At 37.7% G+C, this 20,563-nt stretch overlaps 1 protein-coding gene, 1 long non-coding RNA gene and 2 other non-coding genes across 6 annotated transcripts in view; 2 read left to right on the top strand and 2 right to left on the bottom strand.

Annotated features, from left to right (window-relative positions):
* The first annotated feature begins 1,233 nt into the window (after nucleotides 1-1,233).
* Nucleotides 1,234-7,263, top strand: LOC125156624 (uncharacterized). Its single transcript, XR_007148704.1, has 5 exons — nucleotides 1,234-1,387; nucleotides 4,251-4,354; nucleotides 4,628-4,695; nucleotides 4,869-5,185; nucleotides 7,253-7,263. It is a non-coding gene; the product is annotated as an uncharacterized LOC125156624 (long non-coding RNA).
* LOC125156810 (U6 spliceosomal RNA) lies at nucleotides 3,151-3,257 on the bottom strand. The gene has a single exon (XR_007148788.1). It is a non-coding gene; the product is annotated as a U6 spliceosomal RNA (small nuclear RNA).
* Nucleotides 4,465-4,553, top strand: LOC125156794 (small nucleolar RNA SNORD87). Its single transcript, XR_007148778.1, has one exon. It is a non-coding gene; the product is annotated as a small nucleolar RNA SNORD87 (small nucleolar RNA).
* The window catches only part of MCMDC2 (minichromosome maintenance domain containing 2), a 38,785-nt gene continuing 24,298 nt past the window's right edge, over nucleotides 6,077-20,563 (bottom strand). For 2 of the 3 annotated variants that reach the window (XM_047842803.1, XM_047842802.1), the window contains exons 14-15: nucleotides 16,138-16,247; nucleotides 6,077-6,997 (exon numbers count right to left, since the gene is read on the bottom strand). In XM_047842803.1, the coding sequence (XP_047698759.1) occupies nucleotides 6,831-6,997; nucleotides 16,138-16,247 (277 nt within the window). In that variant the 3' untranslated portion in view covers nucleotides 6,077-6,830. Of the gene's footprint in view, nucleotides 6,998-16,111; nucleotides 16,248-20,563 lie in introns of those variants that run through there. The other variant, XM_047842804.1, reaches the window with a different exon arrangement.

The raw sequence follows: 20,563 nt of genomic DNA, 5'->3' as shown, positions 1-20,563 counted from the left end.
TCCATGCTGATCTCCAGTTCCTTCTCACATGGCCCCAGACACTGAGAACATGCCTAAAATGTTGCCATAGCATTTATGGGTTCAGCAAAGTCACCCTCCTCTTTCAGTACAACTTTCAGTAATGGTAGCTCCCACACCTCCCCATCCTCTTGTAGGCAAAGGCCTGATGGAGGTGGCTGTCCAGGTTGCAAAATTAGGTTGTAGAAGTTTACATCCAGCCAAGAGTTTGCAATGGCAGGCTGAGGTCCAAGCCACCACCTGACAGAATAAATTGCCCAGTTGGGGTCCCAAACAAAGAATTTTAAACCCCTGCAAAACATTCAGCAAAAACGTTAGAGAGAAATTCTTTGAGAAAGTAAGTATAACCAACAATTTATTTTGCTAAGTTTAGATTTTTTTTTTACCATGTTTCCTTGAGGCAAATACATTTGTACTGGATTTTGAATCAGTTTCTTAGACTTCCAATTTGTAAAGGAAAGATGATGTGCCTTTTACTGATTCAATTGTTTAATTACATGCTTTCACGTGTGTTCTTTCTGGCAACAAGATCATCAGCCTATCTCCTACAGCACTAAGTCTAGTGCTTCGTAGCCAGGACTCAAATAAAATGATTGAAAGAAACAAGAGTAAAAAAACACAAAAATAAAAAATCAATAGCAAATTAGAGAACATGTTCATAAACAAAGCGGGTGACTGCTTTACGAATGCTTTTTTTTTTTAATGTTCTATAATTATTATCAACAAAAACAGCAGCAGTAGCTATTGTTATGAGGGAGATACAACAGCTTTTTTTGTGGCAACTGGTTCTTCTATGTGTTTGATGGGGTCGATTCCAGATACCCTTATTCTAAATTGGGATGTCCAATACCACCAGTTTTTTTAAGCACTGAACTACGTGGGGAAGTAGAAGACTAAGCAAATATATAGTACTGGGAATGGGAGACCCTTCCTTTTTGGAGTATTTCCCGCTCTTTTGGGTCCATTACAAACTGACAGACTACACGTTTGCATACTCGGTGCAATAGCTCTGGGTGAAGTCCTCATGAACCTTGAAAGCCTCCAAAAGTTCCCTTCAATATGAACTTACGATGTAGCACTCCACCGCAGTCGGAGAAACGCAGATCTCAGGGTAGCGCCACCCAGACGTTGAGAACGCAGCCCCAACGACCGCCCTGGTGCTTAGCACAGACTCCGCCGCCGGACACACGCTCCCTGTCGGAGGCGGGGCCAGGGCCCGGAAGGGGCGGGGCCCGGAGCCCCAAAAGCCCAACGGAAGAAGCTGTGCTTTCTTTTCCGCGCGGCTGTCGACGAAGGAGGCCTTGGGAAGCTTGGTCGGTCATGCGGACCGGGCGGCAGCGCCAGCGGACCAGTCGCTGGGTCCTTCGAGGTGGGAGTCCTTGCGGTCTTAGTTCAACCTGTTACTACCGGGAACCCGACTCGTTGCCGGAACCCAGGCCCGCCTCTGGTCTCTGCCCTGGGGCCCCCGTGTAAAGGGCCTCCGACCTTGCCGAGCACAGCCGAGTAAGCGGCATGGCCGCGAGGTCGGCCCGGGAGGCAGCCTTCCCCTTCTGCCACCCAGAGCGTCCTGGGTTATTGGTTCTGTCGCATTTTTTAGTAACCAGCCGCGAGTCTCAACTGACCCTTTTTTTAAGTAAACGCCCGTTTCGACTGTTCTAAAGTCAAAAATTAATAAAGGGCCTTCTCAGATTGAGGTGGTTTCGAGGCGGCTGGAAGGTATGGCGCGTGGTTTTGGTGTATGCCGGGGCGTCCTTCGGAGCAATTTTGTGTCCCCAGCAAAGCCTTGTGTGCAGCCTAGACGGTTTTAGGGTCCCTTAGTGGGCGACTTATTTATTCGTAGTACGCAAGCATTTTATAAAAGGGGAGAGGCATTATCTCTAGGATATTAAAGACAACCTTTACTTAACTGTAGTTTGTGATTGGCTTTTAAAATTGTTATCAGTTTAGTAACAGTTCTGGTAGCGACTTAGGACAGTGACTTGTCGCATGTGTTTATGAATCTTCCTTTGTAAATATCTTCTAAAAACGTGATGTTTTGAAGTTGGGAGAACAGTATGTACTGTTTAGAACCTCCCTAAGCCATAAATGCCTGCTCTACCCTTAGATGCTTGCATTTATATAGAGATGTGTATTTCTGGACATAATACTGAAGAAACTGGTCAACAGCTGGGAGGCTGGAAGAACGTGTTGCCTATTCAAAAACAAGTTATTGGGGCGCCTGGCTGGCTCAGTTGGAGGATCTTGGGGTGGGGGTTGTCAGTTTGAGCTCCACTTTGGATATAGAGATTACTTAAATAAATACTTTAAAATGGTATTAATACCTTATCGATGAAACGGTATAATCCTGTGTCGGGCTTTTTTGTTGTTACCTCCTCCCAAATATGTTGCTGTCACCAGGGCATTTGATGCTAAAAATAGTTTACATTTGGTATTCGTCATCTTTATTTTGAGGCATAAGTGGCATCAATCCTACTTTTATTGCTAAATACTGGGGGGTTTAAAACCAAATGTTTGGTAAAAATACTGATAACAGGTAAATCCTGAAGCATAATAAATACGGAGCCCACCACACCATTTAAGAACTGTGATTTTTCTCATTACTCTAGCATCTAATTCTTTACCTATCACATAACCTCTGCCTTCAACCTACCTATCTTCCTAACTCCTGAGGTGCCTCTCTGGGATTTTGTATCCTGGCTCTTAGCTTTTTGAGCTGAGTGGGAAGGATAGCAGTTTTATTTATTTATTTATTTTTATTTTTTTAATATTTTTTTTTCAATATATGAAATTTATTGTCAAATTGGTTTTCATGCAACAACACCCAGTGCTCATCCCAAAAGATGCCCTCCTGAATACCCATCACCCACCCTCCCCCCCCCCCCCCCCCATCAACCCTCAGTTTATTCTCAGTTTTTAACAGTCTCTTATGCTTTGGCTCTCTCCCACTCTAACCTCTTTTTTTTTTTTTTTTTTCCCTTCCCGTCCCCCATGGGTTTCTGTTATGTTTCTCAGGATAATAGGGTAGGTCTATTTTTAATTTTTTGAGGGACCTCCACACTGTTTTCCAGAGTGGCTGCACCAATTTGCATTCCCACCAACAGTGCAAGAGGGTTCCCGTTTCTCCACATCCTCAAAAATATGGAACACTTCACGAATTTGCGTGTCATCCTTGCGCAGGAGCCATGCTAACCTTCTCTGTATCGTTCCAATTTTAGTATATGTGCTGCCAAAGCAGGCACAGCAGTTTTATTACAAATATGTATCACTAAACATTCTTGTAGGATTTACACAAATGAGATTATGCATATAGTTGTCAGTAGTTCCCATGAATCTCATTACACTGAAACTTTCCAAGTTGGTATTATTCATAACTAATAGTTTGTGTTCCTAATATTGATGATGTGAAATTATTTCCAGACTTGAAAATGATAAATTGTTTTGCAGGGTACAACATTTGATGTGTCTTCATAAATCATTTCCAGTAGCTGTCTGGTTCAATGATTTACCCTCCTGGGGTGCTGTAAGAGATGATCTGTGGCCCTGGCCATTCTTTGCACTACCTAAGTGTGCTTTCAGGCGACCTGGGACTTAATTCTACAAGACTGTCCAATAATGATGTCAACATAATGTATCTGCTCTAAAACTACATTAGATTTGCCATTGTGATGCTTTAGTTGGAGGTCTACACACTTGTTTTTATACATCTAACCTTTAACCTGACTCATCTCATCCTTGTCAAGCTCTGAGACAGAAAAGCAATGGCTAGGTACTCATTAGGACCATCATGTCCTAACATCGATACTGCCACAGTAAAGAACGTCCTATATATAGCCACAATTTTTCCTATCCATGCTAATAAACCCATTTCCAGCTTGGAAAGATCATTTATAGAATTATTAGGGCCTAAACAGTCAAAAGTACTAATCTGTTCAAGCCGTTACAGAGGTTCTAAATTTTGGGGTTATCCGTTTGGACTATCAAAAAAAGTAGAACTAAGCAGAAAGTACTTCATTCCATGAGAGATGTGTTAAATAACAAAATTATTCCAGTATATGGCCTCAAATGTTAGTAGTTTTTATAAAAAGTTAGATGGGAGTCAGGAAGGTTGTAAGTAAAATGTTTATGGCTCCTGATGAGAATGAAAAAGTCTTACTGGACCATTCCTGCATATAAGATGCCAAACAGATGGCAAGTACAAATGAGAATTCACAATGAAATATTTTGATTTCTAGGTACAACAGAGCCTATGAGTTGAAGATGAACGTTGTGATGTTTTCCAAAAACATCTGAGGATGGCTGTGATAAAACCACTAGGAGCACAACTGCATGTAATGAGGTACCAAAACTTAATGTTAAACACTGTGCTTTGTTATGTATTTATGGTACTGTCTATGAAAAGCAGTATCAAAAACATTTAGTAGGTTTTTGACCTAGATAGGTTTAGTAACTGGCACAATGATGACTTAAATTACTTTTTGCCGTTTACCCAGCTGAGGGTTTCTTTGAAGAAATAATTTGAAGACTGAGATGCCAGTTATGTATATTGTTTATGTGAATTACTCAAGTATAATGCAATTTTTCATTAAAATGGGTTATATGTTCTTTTCAGCATGTAGGTAGCTGCAGATGAATGTCCAAGCCCATAACTGTTGTGGTTAAAAATTCTTCATTGCCTCGGTAAGTAATTCTGGCAATCACAGCTAATAATAATTCAAAAGTATCTGAAACTCCAAAGGGTTAGGGCCATATCCTGTTAAAGTTGCCTGTGTGTGTGTTGTCAGAAGTCTGATTCTCCTTTGATTTTGACTATGGAGTGATTTTCATTGTTGGTTTCTGATTTTTTTCCCCAGAGGCATGCAGTTGGAAGGAAAAATGAAGAATTGGTCAAGAAGACATGAATAAATACTTTATTTAACATTGATCACCTCACAATAAGTTATGTAGAGAAATACATGCTTGAATACTTTTAACTGTTGGGCAGTAAAGTCTGCTATCTTTAAAATATATTGAGTGTTTAAACATCTCCAGTTCCATAATTACTAGTCAGATTTGTTTTTAGCATACTTTAAGAAAGTATGTTCTTTATCAATAAATAAGTATATGGAATCTCCTAAACACCTTAACGAATTATCCCTTACAAATAAAGATTTCACCTGTGACATACATAGTTTAAGTTTTAATCTTATTCTTTGCTTTTGCCTTTGAACAAAAAAAATTGTGATCTTAGTACAAATAATAACATGTCATATTAAGGGAAATAGTGACTGGACAGTCCATTCCAACCAGGACTTAGAATTTATAGGGATTCTAAAGCTGAATTCTTAACTCTGAAGACTTGAACTTAGCTAAATCTTGCTTTTCCCCTGTTGAGTGCTTACATCTAGGTTATAATTTCATTATGGCAAGTCTAGAATTCTAGAACTGTAATATGTAAATTGTTTTTAAAAACTGGCTTTGCTGACTCCATTTCGGCTCAGGTCGTGAAATGGAGCCCAGCCCCATGTCCACACTGAGCATGAAGCCTGCTTGGGATTCTCTCCCACACTCTCAAAAAATACATAAAAGCTTAAAAGACAAAAACAAAAAAAACTAGCTTTGCATTCTGAAAAAGTAACACAAGTCTCTGAAACTAGTGAATATTCAGTAAATACTGTTGAATGAGTAGGAATGATTTGTCAAAGGCCTATAGAGAGAGCTGTCAACCTTTATGGTTTAGCTCCATAAAGTGCCAGTTTCTAAAGAATCGGCATGGTAGTATCTTATTTTTTTTATAATTAACTTATTGGGACACCTGGGTGGCTCAACTGCTTTAAGTGTCCAACTTTGGCTCAGGTCAGGATCTCCTGGTTGGTATATTCAGGCCCCATTTGGGCCTTGGAGTCTGCTCCAGATTTTGGGTCTCCTTTCTCTGGCCCTCCCTCACTCACACTGTTCTCTCAAAAACATTTTAAAAATTAACATATTAAACCTTTGAAAAAATGAAAAGGATTTGGGGATTTTACAAGTTAAATATATTTTCTCTTTCCCCACACACACCTTTTCAGAATAGATCTCTTCCCTCCAAAAATGAAGATGGTTTGCAAATTGGGTTTCTTTGCCTTTTGGTGCCTTTCTTGTAACCAGTTAGGTTCAAGGAGCCAATTCTTACCCCTTGATTTGTTATAAATTACTTTTTTTCATTTAACCTGGCTTTAAAAAATGGAAAATTTCCAAGCTTTCCCTGAATTCATAATTAGGGCTTCCAAAACTATATAATGGACATAAAAAGTAATGAAGTAGGAAATGTCCTTAAATTGGAGGCTTGTGCTTCTATATGTTGCTGTTATTTACTCCATTTGTCAGGTTCACAGGTGCAAGAAAAATGATTTATTTTTAGGTAAATATTCTCATTTAAACTGTTCTTGCCATCTTGTGACAAGTAGAACTACATAAAAGTGACCGTTTTTAAACATTGCTTAGTTTCCAGATTCTTTTTTTATTTTTTTAATGTTTATTTATTCTTTGAGAGAATGAGCAGGGGAGGGGCAGAGAGGGAGACACAGAATCTGAAGCAAGCTCTGAACTGTCAGCACAGAGCCCAATGCGGGGCTCGAACCCACGAACCGTGAGATCATGACCTGAGCTGAAGTCGGACGCTTAACCAACTGGGGCACCCAGGTCCCCCGACCAGATATTTAATAATGAGACCTTTTATATTTTTAAGATAGCCTTCTAATGTACTACCATACATAGTATTACCTGAAGCATTACTTCAGAATCACACCTTTCCACTGCTTAAATATGAGTGAAGAAAATTATTTTCCTCAGATTGCCTATTCATCACTAGTGAAAATAGCTGTCCCAGGTCCATATGTGGCAATAAACTGTTGAAGCTGCTGTTGGCATTCATTCAAATAGATATCCCTTTGCTCCAAATATTCTTCATTATACAATTCAAATGGAAATACTGCATTTGGAGCAACACAAAATACAGTGGCCCCTAAGGAAAAAAGTGTAAATGAGAAGTCCTTAAAATGCTAAATGTGAAATCACATTTTCAGGAAAATAGTATGAGTTTGTTTTGTTTTATAGAGTGCAAGCTGGGCAAAGGGGCAGAGGGAGAAAGAATCCCAACCGTGCTCTACACTCTGCACAGAGCCTGCTGTGGGTCTTGAGCCCACGACCCTGGGATCATGACCTGAGCTGAAATGCAGAATCAGATGATTGGGGCACCTGTGGGATTCAGTTGGTTAAGCATCTGACTCTTCATCTTGGCTCAGGTCATGATCTCATGGTTTATGGAATTGAGCCCCACGTCAGGCTCTGCGCTGACAGCACTGAGCCTGCTTGGGATTTGCTCTCTGCCCCTCCCCCACTCTCTCAAATAAACAAACTTTAAAAAAGTAGGATGCTCAATCTACTGAGCCACCCAGGGCCCCCCAATAAGAGTTTTTAAGTTCTGACCTATTTAATAGAATATTTCAATAATCATTTAAAACTGGTCTGTTTTTGAGACTCATGAAATAGTTTTCGTATATACACAGACTTACCAGAGCCAAGAAAAAATACTACGTTTTAAAACATGGAAACTAGAGGGGCACATGGGTGGCTTGGTTTAGTGTCCAGCCTTGGTTCAGGTCATGATCTCACAGTTCATGAGTTCGAGCCCAGTGTTGGGGTCACTGCTGTCAGTGCAGAGCCCACTTAAAATCCTGTCCCCTCCACCCTCTCTGCCCCTCCCCAGCTCATATTCTCTCTCAATAACATTTTTTTAAGTGTAGAAACTAGAACTTTGTTATCTGTTGACCTAGTCATTTAGAGTTTTGAACCTGAATAGTGCTGTGAGGAGGTGGAAGAAGTAGGGAAAGAAGGTGTTAGAAGGTAGGGAAACACTTTGATAAAGGTTAAGCGGATGACTGAGGATAAAGACATCATTGTAATCTCAATTATTCAGAACCACTGACAAAAAGACATAAACCTATGGAATTGAATAGCCTGGAAATAACCCCTCAAATACATGGTTAAATGATTTATGCTTTAAGAGTGCCAAGACCAATGGGGAAAGGACAGTTTCCAACAAATGGTACTGAAAAAACAATACCCATAAGAAAAAAAAATGAAGTTGGTCCCTTATAGACCTAAGCATAAGAACTAAGACAAAAACAAAAAATTGGGGAAATGCTTCATGACATTGGATTTGGCAGTGATTTCTAGAATTTATGTAACACTAGATTTCTAGTGTTATAACACTAAAGCACAGGCAACAAGAGGAAATAGGTAAGTTAAACCACATCAAAATAAACTGGTGCGTCAAATACTACAATGAAGAGTGAAAAGGCAACCCATGGAATGGGAGAAAATACTTGCAAATTGTATCTGATACAGGATCTACAACTGAACAAGAAAATAACCCAATTCAAAAATCGGCAAAGGAGAAACGGACATTTCTCCAAAGAAGATAGGCACATGAATGATGGTCAACATCACTAATCACTAGGTAAATGGTGTGAAATACCATCTTACACCCATAAGGATGGCTACTATCAAGCAAATGTTGGCAAGGATATGAAGAAAATGTACCCTTGTGCACTGTTGGTGAGAATGTAAAATGGTGCAACCCTTATGGAAAACAGTAGCAGTTTATTCAAAAAATTACATGATCCAGGGATTTCATTTATGGACACATACCCAAAATAATTTAAAACAAGGTCTCAAAGAGGTAAGTAAGCATATACTCATGTTCATAGCATTATTCACAATAGCCAAAGGTGCAAGCAATCTAAGGTCCATTGTTGGGTGAATGAATAAACAAAATGGTGTGTGTGGTGTGTGTGTGTGTACGTGTGTACACATACATACAATGGAATAGAATATTCAATCTTGAACGAAGGAAATTCTAATGCATGCTACCACATCAATAAACCTTTGGGGACATTATATGAAGTGAAGTGAGCCATAAGATAAACACATATGATTAGACTTATATGAGATACATGGAGAAGTCAAATTTATAAAAATAGAAAGAATGGTGGTTGCCAGGGACTGGAGGAAGGAAGGAGAGATTGGGGAGTTATTGTTTAATAGGTACAGGAAAAAAATGAAAGGTTTATAGAGATGGATGGTGGCAACAGTGTGAACGTATTTAACACCACTGAACTATACACTTAAAAATCGTTAAGATGGTAAATGTTACGTATATTTTACCACAACTTAAAAAAACTTTTTGACTACCACTTTAGGAGTTAAGCTCTTAAATTCTGTTTCATTGTTGATTCATTGAATGAGTACATACATGTGACTGGCCAGCAGTACAGTTGCTAGCCAAGCAGACAGTGCCTACCTTCCTAGAGCCGTCTGTTATCAGTATGCACTTAACATAGTCTCAGACTGCCGTGACTGCTCCCTTTACCATTCCCTTTATCTTACCTGAATCCTTCCTGTTCCTTGAGAACACTGCTTTCCCTGTGGCTCTCTAAAGTGACGCTGCTTTTTCTCAAAACACCACTCATACCTTAGTAACACAAGACAGAGACAGTGACTAACTTGCTGCCCCTTTGCTGCTACCAGACCATTCTTGTCCCTGCTTTCCTCTTAATAAAAATCTCTCTGCTGATGCCCAGTGCCATTTGGGCTTACTACTCTTTCTCTTCCTTGGTGAAGTCAACCAGTTCTCAGCACGTGGCTCACAATATTCCTCTATTCCCTAATACCTGCCATTCAGTGATTTCCATGTGAATGAATGACCCTCTTAATTCCAGACCTCTCTGGAGTTTTTCCTCTACCTCCACCACACATAGGAAAATCACAGGAAACTGACATTACCAAAAACTTACTTCAAAACCATTAGTTCAAATCCCCCTTCCCTCTTATACTTCCAGCTTCTATCCCAAGACCTCCAAGTGGCTTCCTTCAATTCACTTCCTTCTTTTAACCTATTTAAGAATCTATCCCAAGCCAGTGTCCCCACTCCCTTACCCCTGCAACACTCTATCACAGTCACCTATCAAAACCTCAACTCTGCATGAACCCAACAATTTACTTTATGCCTGAACTCAGGCTGCTAGGCAGAAAATCACATAATTGGCATCTCTTGGTTTCACTTTAAATGAATCACAGAAACCTCAAATGGATGCCCACTGACTGCCAGACAACCCTGCCTGAGTCTAAGACAAATGTTCTTCTGCCTCCTGCCCCCATGACTATGATATTCCATTCTTCTCTCCTCAAACCTTTTGCTTTTAGCTGATGACCTTGTATAGAGTGTATGATCAAATGGATACAGACCTGATTCTGTATCCATTTGTCTTCCCTCCTATATAATGAAGTGACTTCTTTCATTAGAGACCAATATCTTCACATGTGCTCTGGATCCCATCCCCTCTCACCTTTTTAAGGATTTTATTCCTTTGATCTTCCCCTAATTCTGTAAAATCTAATCTTAAACTGTCTTGTTTCTATAACTACACTTGATTTTCTTACTACATTGTAGCTGCAGCTTCTCATTCTCCTCTGTTTGTTCCCCCTCCTCAACCCCATTTCTAAATATTGGAATTCTTCAAGGGCAGTCCTGGAGTTCTCTGTATAGTCTCAATCTAGGTAATTTCAGGTAATTTCATCCATTCCATGGCTATGAGTACCATCTTTGGGCTGATGGTTCCCAAATTAAATTTCTAAATTAGAACCCTCACCTAAACTCCAGATTCTTGTATCAATCTAAAGGTATCTCTGTAGGATGTCTCAAACATATCTATCTATAATTTGGTTTTTCTCCCAACCCTTTTTCTCTTTGTTCCCAGTTGTGGTAAATGGCATCATGGTCCACTCAGTTGCTCAAGGCAGAAAATTGGGAGTTTTCTTTAATTCTTCCCTATGCCCTCTGCCCCAACTTCTAAATCTAGTTCATGAGCACAACCTATTGTTTTTTGCATCCAAGAAAAATGTCCCTGAGTAGGGATCAATTTCTTGCTATGTTTTTTTCTTCTTTTTTTTCTTGTTTCCAATTTCCTGCTATAACTGAAATAACACTTAAGGAGCTCTTTTTTTTTTTTTTTTTTTTTTTTTTTAGCGTTTATTTATTTTTGAGAGAGAGAGACAGAGCATGAGCAAGGGAGGGGCAAAGAGAAAGGGAGACAGAATCTAAAGCAGGCTCCAGGCTCTGAGCTGTCAACACAGTGCCCCACATGGGGCTGGAACCCATAAACTGCGAGATCATGACCTGAGCTTAAGTCAGATGCTTAACTGACTGAGCCACCCAGGTGCTCCAACATTTAAGGATCTCTTAACATTGTTTTGTTTAAGACTTAAAAATCAAGATACCTAACTGAAATTCATTATGAAAACAAAAAATAACTAAAGGAAAAAAAAATCTTCATTTAGTTTTATATTCCTCAACAGATGCTTTCTTAAATACTTCACGAAAGTCTTGACAAAATAGTTACCAAGTGAAAATAGCCATATTCTACCATAGGGGTCCTTAATAATAAATAGTATAGTTTCTAAATTCAAAGACACAAATTTTTGTCTTCTTATTGAAATCTAATTATATTTTAATTTTGATATCATGTCATAATAAAATTGGCAGAATTTTTTTGTTATGGTACATAAAAAATGTGTGTTAGATTTTATCAAGTATGCTTTTAAATACAAATAATAAGAATGTAAAAGATATGGGTGCCTAGCAGCCTCAGTCGGTAGAGTATGTGATTCTTGATCTCTGGGTGTAAGTTTGAGCCCCATATTGGGTGTAGAGATTACTTTAAAAAATAAAACCTGATTACTTTTAAAAAATAAAATCTGGTGGGAATGCAAGCTGGTGCAGCCACTCTGGGAAACAGTATGGAGGTTCCTCAAAAAACTAAAAATAGAACTGCCCTACGACACAGCAACTGTACTACTAGGCATTTATCCACAGGATACAGGTGTGCTGTTTTGAAAGGACACATGCACCCCCATGTTTATAGCAGCACTATCAACAATAGCCAAAGGATGGAAAGAGTCCAACTGTCCATTGATGGATGAATGGATAAAGAAGATATGGTATATATATGTGTGTGTGTGTATATATATATATATATATATATACACACACACACACACACACACACACACACACACACACTATGGAATATTACTCAGCAATCAAAAAGAATAAAACCTTGCCATTTCCAACTATGTGGATGGAACTGGAGGGTATTATGTTAAGTGAAATTAGAGAAAGACAAAAATCATATGACTTCACTCATATGGGGACTTTAAGAGCAAAACAGATGAACATAAGGGAAGGGAAACAAAAATAATATAAAAACAGGGAGAGGGACAAAACAGAAGAGACTCATAAATATGGGAAACAAACTGAGGATTACTGGAGGGGTTGTGGGAGGGGGGATGGGCTACATGGGTAAGGAGCATTAAGAAATCTACTCCTGAAATCATTGTTGTACTGTATGCTAATTTGGATGTAAATTTTTAAAAATAAAAAATAAAATTAAAAAAAAAATCTGGGGTGCCTACGTGGCTCAATCAGTGTCCAACTTTGGCTCAGGTCATGATCTCTTGGTTCATGAATTCAAGCTCCACAACAGGCTCTCTCCTGTCAGCGGGGAGCTCGTTTCAGATCTTCTGTCCCCTCTCTGCCCCTCCCCACCCATCAAACATAAATAAACATTTAAAAAAATAAAAAATAAAAACAATAAAATCTCTAAAAAAGGAAGCCTGTAAAAGATAAAGCAAATTAAAAATAAAAATATTTTTGTATCCTTCCTGTTATTTAGTATTGGTTGGGAATCAATGTCTTTCTCCTTTGGTACATAAAACTAACATGGGATGGTAACTAACTTTTTCTGGGGGTCATGAACCTATAAGACATACTTCATAAAACTTACCATTCATCTCTCTAAGCAAAAAGGTGTCAAGCACATACATGTAAATATTTTCATATAATTTAGAGATTCACAAGTCCCGAAAACTCTAAGTATCCATGAATCCCAGGTTAATAATGTTTGATTTTGACAATTATAGAACAAAGTTCTAATGTTCTAATGAGTTTTTGTGAACCGTTATTACTGTATAAATTGAATTTAAGGCAAATTTAAGCACTGAATATATACATACAAAAAAGTCAGTGTTAATACATCCTTTAAGTCCCAAGGTTGGAGCCAGAGTTTGGCTTCAAGGATTGTAATATCTTATGAAAATTAATGTCTGATCCAATTCGGCAAGAGCTTTGTGAGAATAACTCTGTTTACTCTTACTTTAGGAGCCCTTTTATGTTTTTATTAGCAAAACCATAATAAGCTCAAATTCATTTCAAATAATTAAATGCTATAGTCATAGTATTATAGCTAGCAATTCAGGAAAGCAGTGATACAAAATGAACACATTTTCTTTGTGCTTAACTGCATTGAGGGAGACTGCTTGACAATTGAATGCTGCTTGTTATTTTATTTATTTTATGTTTATTTATTTATTTTGAGAAAGAGAGAGAGAGAGAACATGAGGGGAAGGGGGAGAAAGAGAGGGAGAGAGAGAATCCCAAGCAGTCTCCATGCTGTCAGTGTAGAGCCCCATGACGGGGCTTGATTTCACCAACTGTGAGATTATGACCTAAACCAAAATCAAGAGTTGGATGATTAACTGACTGAGCCACCCAGGTGTTCCTGTTGCATGTTATTGTAGAAGGAAGATACATTTATGGGGTACCTGGTGGCTCAGTTGGTTAAGCATCCGACTTTGGCTCAGGTCATGATCTCATGGTTCATGGGTTTGAGCCCTGCATTGGGCTCTGTGCTGACAGCTTAGAGCCTGGAGCCTGCTTCAAATTCTGTGTCTCTCTCGCACTCTGCTCCTCCCCCACTTGCATTCTGTCTCTCTCTCTCAAAAATAAATAAACATTAAAAAAAATGTTTAAGTAAAAGAAAGATAAATTTAGAATCACTTCATGTTGTATTTAATACATGTTTTACCAGAACTCTATAAGCAATGCAAAAGTTTCAGAATCCAAGCAATCATGCATAACAAGGAACGTGTTATATTACCTATAAACAATTAGTAAGTGTTCAAATTGAAACAGGCCTTACCTGACAAAAATTTATTATTCTATGGCACCTGGGTGGCTCACTTGGCTCAGTGGGTGCTAGATTTCAGCCCAGGTTATGATCTCAAGGTTTGTGGGATTGGGTCCCGCATCAGACTGTGTGCTGACAGTGTACAGCCTGCTTGGGATTGTCTCTCTGCCCCTTCCTCATTCATGCCTGTGCTCACTCTCTCTCCTCTCAAAAATAAATAAATAAATAAACTTTAAAAAATTTACTAATTTTTAAAATAATAATTAATATATACATAATATTTTAGCAATCCCTATCAAAATAACACCAGCATTCTTCACAGAGCTAGAACAAATAATCCTAAAATGTGTATGGAACCAGAAAGACCCTGAATTGCCTAAGAAATCCTGAAAAAGAAAACCAAAGCTGGAGGCATCACAACTGTGGACTTCAAGCTGTATTACAAAGCTGCGATCAACAAAACCATATGCTAATGGCACAAAAACAGACATATAAATCTATGGAACAGAATTGAGAACCCAGAAATGGACCCACAAACATATGGCCAACTAATGTTTGATAAAGCAGGAAAGAATATCCAATGGAATAAAGACTGTCTCTTCCACAAATGGTGTTAGGAAAGCTGGACTGTGACATGCAGAAGAATAAACCTGGACCACTTTCTTACACCACACACAAAGACAAACTCAAAATGGATGAAAGTCATAAATGTAAGACAGGAAGCCATCAAAATCCTCAAGGAGAAAGCAGGCAAAAACCTCTTTGACCTCGGCCGCAGCAACTTTTTACTTGACATGTCTCCGGAGGCAAGGGAAACAAAAGCAAAAATGAGCTCCTGGGACCTCATCAAGATAAAAAGCTTCTGCACTGCAAAGGAAATAATCAGCAAAACTAAAAGGCAACCAACGGAATGGGAGAAGATATTTGCAAATGACATATCAGATAAAGTGTTAGTATCCAAAATCGATAAAGAACTTCTCAAACTCTACACCCAAAAAACAAATAATCCAGTGAAGAAATGGGCAAAAGACATGAATAGACACTTTTCCAAAGAAGACATCCAGATGGCTAACAGACACATGAAAAAATGCTCAACATCACTCCTTATCAAGGAAATACAAATCAAAACTACAATGAGATACCACCTCACACCTGTCAGAATGGCTAACATTAACAACTCAGGCAATGACAGATGTTGGCGAGGATGTGGAGAAAGGGGAACCCTTTGCACTGTTGGTGGGAATGCAAACTGGTGCAGCCACTCTGGAAAACACTATGGAGTTCCACAAAAAACTAAAAATAGAACTACCCTACAACCTAGCAATTGCACTACTAGGTATTTATCCAAAGGATACAGGTGTGCTGTTTCAAAGGGGCACATGCACCCCATTGTATATAGCAACAATATTATTTATAGTTATCAACAATAGCCAAAGCATGGAAAGAGCCCAAATGTCCATTGACTGATGAATGGATAAAGATGTGGTATATATATATACATACATACAATGGAATATTACTAGGCAATCAAAAAGAATGAAATCTTGCCAGTTGCAACAACATGGATGGAACTAGAGTGTATTATGCTAAGTGAACTATAAGTCAGAGAAAGACAAATATATGATTTCATTCATATGTGGAATTTAAGATCCAAAACAGATGAACATAAGGGAAGGGGAGCAAAAATAATATAAAAACAGAGAGGGAGACAAAGAGACATTAAGAGATTCCTAAATACAGAGAACAAACTGAGGGTTTCTGGCAGGGTGTTGAGTAGGGAGCTGGGCTAAATGCACAAGGGGCATTAAGGAAGACATTTTTGGGATGAGCACTGGGTGTTATATGTAAGTGATGAGTCACTAAATTCTATTCCTAAAATCATTATTACACTATATGTTAACTAATTTGGATTTAAATTTAAAAAAATAAAAATTAAAAAATTAAAAAATAAAATATCTATAACATTTTATTTTATAAATGCTATAAAATTTATAAAATTTTATAGATATTTTAACAGTCTAAGAATATTTAAATATAATTATTTATAGTGATCATTAACAAATTAATAATAGATTACCATATTTCAGTGTGAGAGATGTTTCAAACAATAAGGCTGCAATTAGTACATCTTCTTTAAGCACTTTATTCCTTAAGTTCAGTCGAGCATGTGCTTCAGCTAGGGAAACTCTGAAAAAGAAAATTGATGCTAATCAAATATGTTGATATTATAAAGATAAAATATATTTTGGCGGGAATAAACCAAGTTATATGTGTATACAAGCCATGCCTTAAAGATCAGCATATTTTTACTTAAAAAAAAAAGTTAGTTTCTTTTCAAAGCATTTTTTTCCTACCAACTTCAATAAACTATGCCAGAACAAGCAAGTATCTTGACTTATTATCAGAGTTCATATCTGCTCTGGCTTATCTTCATTTTTATTATTCTACACCCCCTTCCTCAATATACAGTTAGGAAAACTAACTCTTATAGTCACCTTTGGTGTTTTCTTCCAGTTCTTCATCTATTTGAAGTCCTCACAGAATCTTGAAATTTTAGTTTTGAAAGAGGCCTTAAAGTTCAATCTCCAATCAGATAATTAAATTTTCTCCACAATATCCCAGGCTACTTACTGTCCAGTCTCTTTCGAACATTTCCTATGGTTCACTGGGAATACATTCCTTTATCTTTTATTTTTAAACTAACCTTTGATTACCTAAAAAATCTCCCTCAGGGGCGCCTACATGGCTCAGTTAGGTAAACATCCAACTCTTGATTTCAGCTCAGGTCATGATCTCATGGTTTGGGAGTTCGAGCCTCACATAGGGCTCTGCACTGACAGCACGGAGCCTGCTTGGGATTCTCTCTCTCCTTCTGTCTCTCTGCCACTCCCTAGCTTTCTCTCCCTCTCAAAAATAAATAAACATTTAAAATTGAAAAAAAAAAATCTCTTTCAAGCTCCCATTAGGCATATGTAATATACTTGAATGACTGCTGAACTTGGAAATCAGAAAACCTGGTCTAAGTCTCTAGACTTTACTAGCTGTGTGACTTCATATAAATCATTCACTTCCCGAAAATTTTTTGAATCTCAGGTATAAAATGGGGACAATAATAACTTACAGTTATTACGATTTCAGATAAAGCATTTGAAAATTTTGGGACTCACCCACAAAGAATATATAAATTTAAGCTGAAATTGGTTTCACTGAAATTCATACCCACTGGTTCTGTCTTCTGTGATTATAAAAAAAGCTTAATACCTCTTAAATATGACATCTCTTCAAATATTCAAAGACAACTTTTCTAGTTGTCCTATGTTTTCTTTTCTCCAAAATAAAATATTACTAGCTTCTTTAATATGTCATAAGACATGGGGCACCTGGCTGGCTCAGTCATTTAAGCGTCTGAGTTTTAGTTTCGGCTCAGGTCATGATCTCATGGTTTGTGGGTTCGAGCCCCGTGTCAGGCTCTGCACTGACAGTGTACAGCTTGCTTGGGATTCTCTGTCTTCCTTTCTCTCTGACCCTTCCCATGTCATGCTGTTTCTGTCTCTCTCAAAATAAATAAAATTTTTAAAAAGGTAAAAAAAAAAGTCATAAGACAGTTTTCAGGCCTTTCAACATTCTGACCACTCTCCTCATGACCAGATTTGGTTAATTTTTATTTATTTATTTTTTTCAGGGGCACCTGGTGGCTCAGTCAGTTAAGCATCCAACTTTGGCTCAGGTCATGATCTCACAGTCTGTGGATTCAAGCCCCACATCAGACTCAGTGTTGACAGCTCAGAGCCTGGAACCTGCTTCGGATTCTGTGTCTCCCTCTCTCTGCCCCTGCCCCACTCTTTCTCTGTCTCTCTTTCTCAAAAATAAGTAAACATTTTAAAAAAATGTTTTTAAACATATTCTTTTTCAGTATAGTATTACGATGTGAGTGTGATTTAACCAGCAATGTAGAGGTGAAGCAGAACTAGCATTTTTTCCCTCTTGATACTATGTTCTACTAACACAACCTGAATTCACAGTATTTTTAATAGCCATATTACATTGTTTACTCATATTAAGTAGAAAAAGAATAAAACCTCAAGTCTTTTTCATAATAAACCATCAACCTTTTCTTATCCATTCATACTCAGACCAAGATCATCATTTGAGTCCTTGGAAATTACTCCAGAGTTGTTATTTTCAGATTTGGCTATTATGTTCCTGATATCCTCACCTAAGCTCCTTCTAAAATGTCGACCACAACAGAATATGTATAAAGCCTTTCAGGGAAGAGAAGAGAGTATTGTCCAGCTCTACTTCTCTAGAAGAGCAAGGATAGTGTTATTAGGTACCTGTCTATAGAGGTAGGAGAAAAATTTAAGGTTTATGACTCTTATGAGTTCATTTACTTTGCTATTTCATAAACCTCACCTATACCCCTATACCTTCCAATTTCCACCATGGGAAGTAGATTCATCATATTAAAATGAACTCTGCTTTATATTTGGATTAATATAGTCAAATGTTAACTGAGGTTATATAAGTTTAAATAAATATCTTTTTGCTACAGAGAAAAAATATGAGAAAATAGGATTTCCGAGGCTTCAAGTATTGACTCTTTGAGTATTGATTTGAGTAACTTTTTTTTTTTTTTAATTTTTTTTTCAACGTTTATTTATTTTTGGGACAGAGAGAGACAGAGCATGAACGGGGGAGGGGCAGAGAGAGAGGGAGACACAGAATCGGAAACAGGCTCCAGGCTCTGAGCCATCACCCCAGAGCCCGACGTGGGGCTCGAACTCACGGACCGCGAGATCGTGACCTGGCTGAAGTCGGACGCTTAACCGACTGCGCCACCCAGGCGCCCCTTGAGTAACTTTTTTTAAGGTAAGCTCCACACTCAACTAAAACCCAATGTGGACTTGAACTTATGACCCAGAGATCAAGAGTTGCATGCTTTACTGACTGAGCACCCCTGATGCGAGTATTTTAAACGTTACTTCAGAAAATGGAAAATATCACAAAATTCCATTTACTATTTTAAAATATCACAGTTGTTTTCTACTTTCTCTTCAGCACTTTTTTTTCAGCTCTATGAAGATAAATATAGAGTTGGAAAAGTTAACTAAACATATTTATCTCTTGTGGACCTATATCTGACATTTCCTTCTAGTCCTTCACTTACCTTATTGTATATTATAGATATAGCATGTTATTTATGTATTTAATGGATTATTTTACTCCTGGTCCTAGTTCCTAACTTGTTTGAGATTATATATTAGTTTGTATCAAATGAAATATCAAGAGGGAACTGCTTAAATTATGGTACAGCCACATCAAAGCACACTGTAAAGCAGCCATTAAAACAGAATAAGGTAATTCCTTATGTTCTGATAGTATTATAATAGGTAAACCATACATAATTCCATTTGTGCAAAAGGAAAATATATCCATATGAATATATAGATATTTATATTTAGATCTTCCTCAACTTAGGAAATATCATAAGTCAAAAATACATTTAATATACCTAACCTACCAAACATAGCTTACCCTAGCCTGCCTTAAACATGCTGAGAACACTTACATCAGCCTTCAAAGCTGATTTTATAATAAAGTGTTGGCTATCTCACATAATGTATTGAATACTGCAATGAAAGTAAAGCACAGAATGGCTGCATGGATACAGCATGGTTATCAGTTTTACCCTTTTAATCTCGTGGCTGACTGCGGGCTGCAGCCTGCTGTCACTGCCCAGTAAGAGAGTATTGTACTGCATATTGCTAACCCAGGAAAAGATCAAAATTCAAACTTTGAAGTATGATTTCTACTGAATGTGTATCATTTTCACATCATTATTAAGTCGAAAAATCGTTAAGTTGAACCATCCTAAGTCAGTAAACTGTCTCTCTCTATAATGTGTTTAACATATTCATTGACAAATATATAACATATTCAAATAAAATATGTATTTAATATACATCATAAATTTAAATTATATATTTGTACACGTTAGTATTTAGATGGGTAATTTTGGGGGGCGCCTATGTGGCTCAGTCAGTTAAGTGTCTGACTCTTGGTTTCGGCTCAGGTCATGATCTCTGGGTTCTTGAGATCAAGCCCCGCGTTGGGCTCTATGCTGACAGTGCAGAGCCTGCTTGGGATTCTCTGTCTCTCTGCTTCTCTCCCACTAGTGTGTTCTCTCCCTCTCTTTCTCTCTCGAAATAAATAAATAAACATTAAAAGAAATAAATGGATAATTTTTGGAAGAATACATAAAAACTGTTAACAGTGACAATCTCTCTAGAGAGTAGGACAGCAATGGGTAGAGTTAGCTGGACACCTTATTTATTACTTTAGACTTTTCTTTTACGGTGTCTATACTTTACTTTTATAATAAAAATTAGCTTTAAAAAACTTTAAGGAACAATAATAGATGTGTCTATTAAAGTATTTTAAAAGTACACAGAATAATATACTTAAAAAGAATTTTTTCTAGGCTCAACTAAAAAATACCTAGA

The sequence above is a fragment of the Prionailurus viverrinus genome, chromosome F2 (assembly GCF_022837055.1).
Source record: "Prionailurus viverrinus isolate Anna chromosome F2, UM_Priviv_1.0, whole genome shotgun sequence".
Lineage (NCBI taxonomy): Eukaryota > Metazoa > Chordata > Mammalia > Carnivora > Felidae > Prionailurus > Prionailurus viverrinus.
This window is presented reverse-complemented; position numbering and strand designations above follow the sequence as displayed.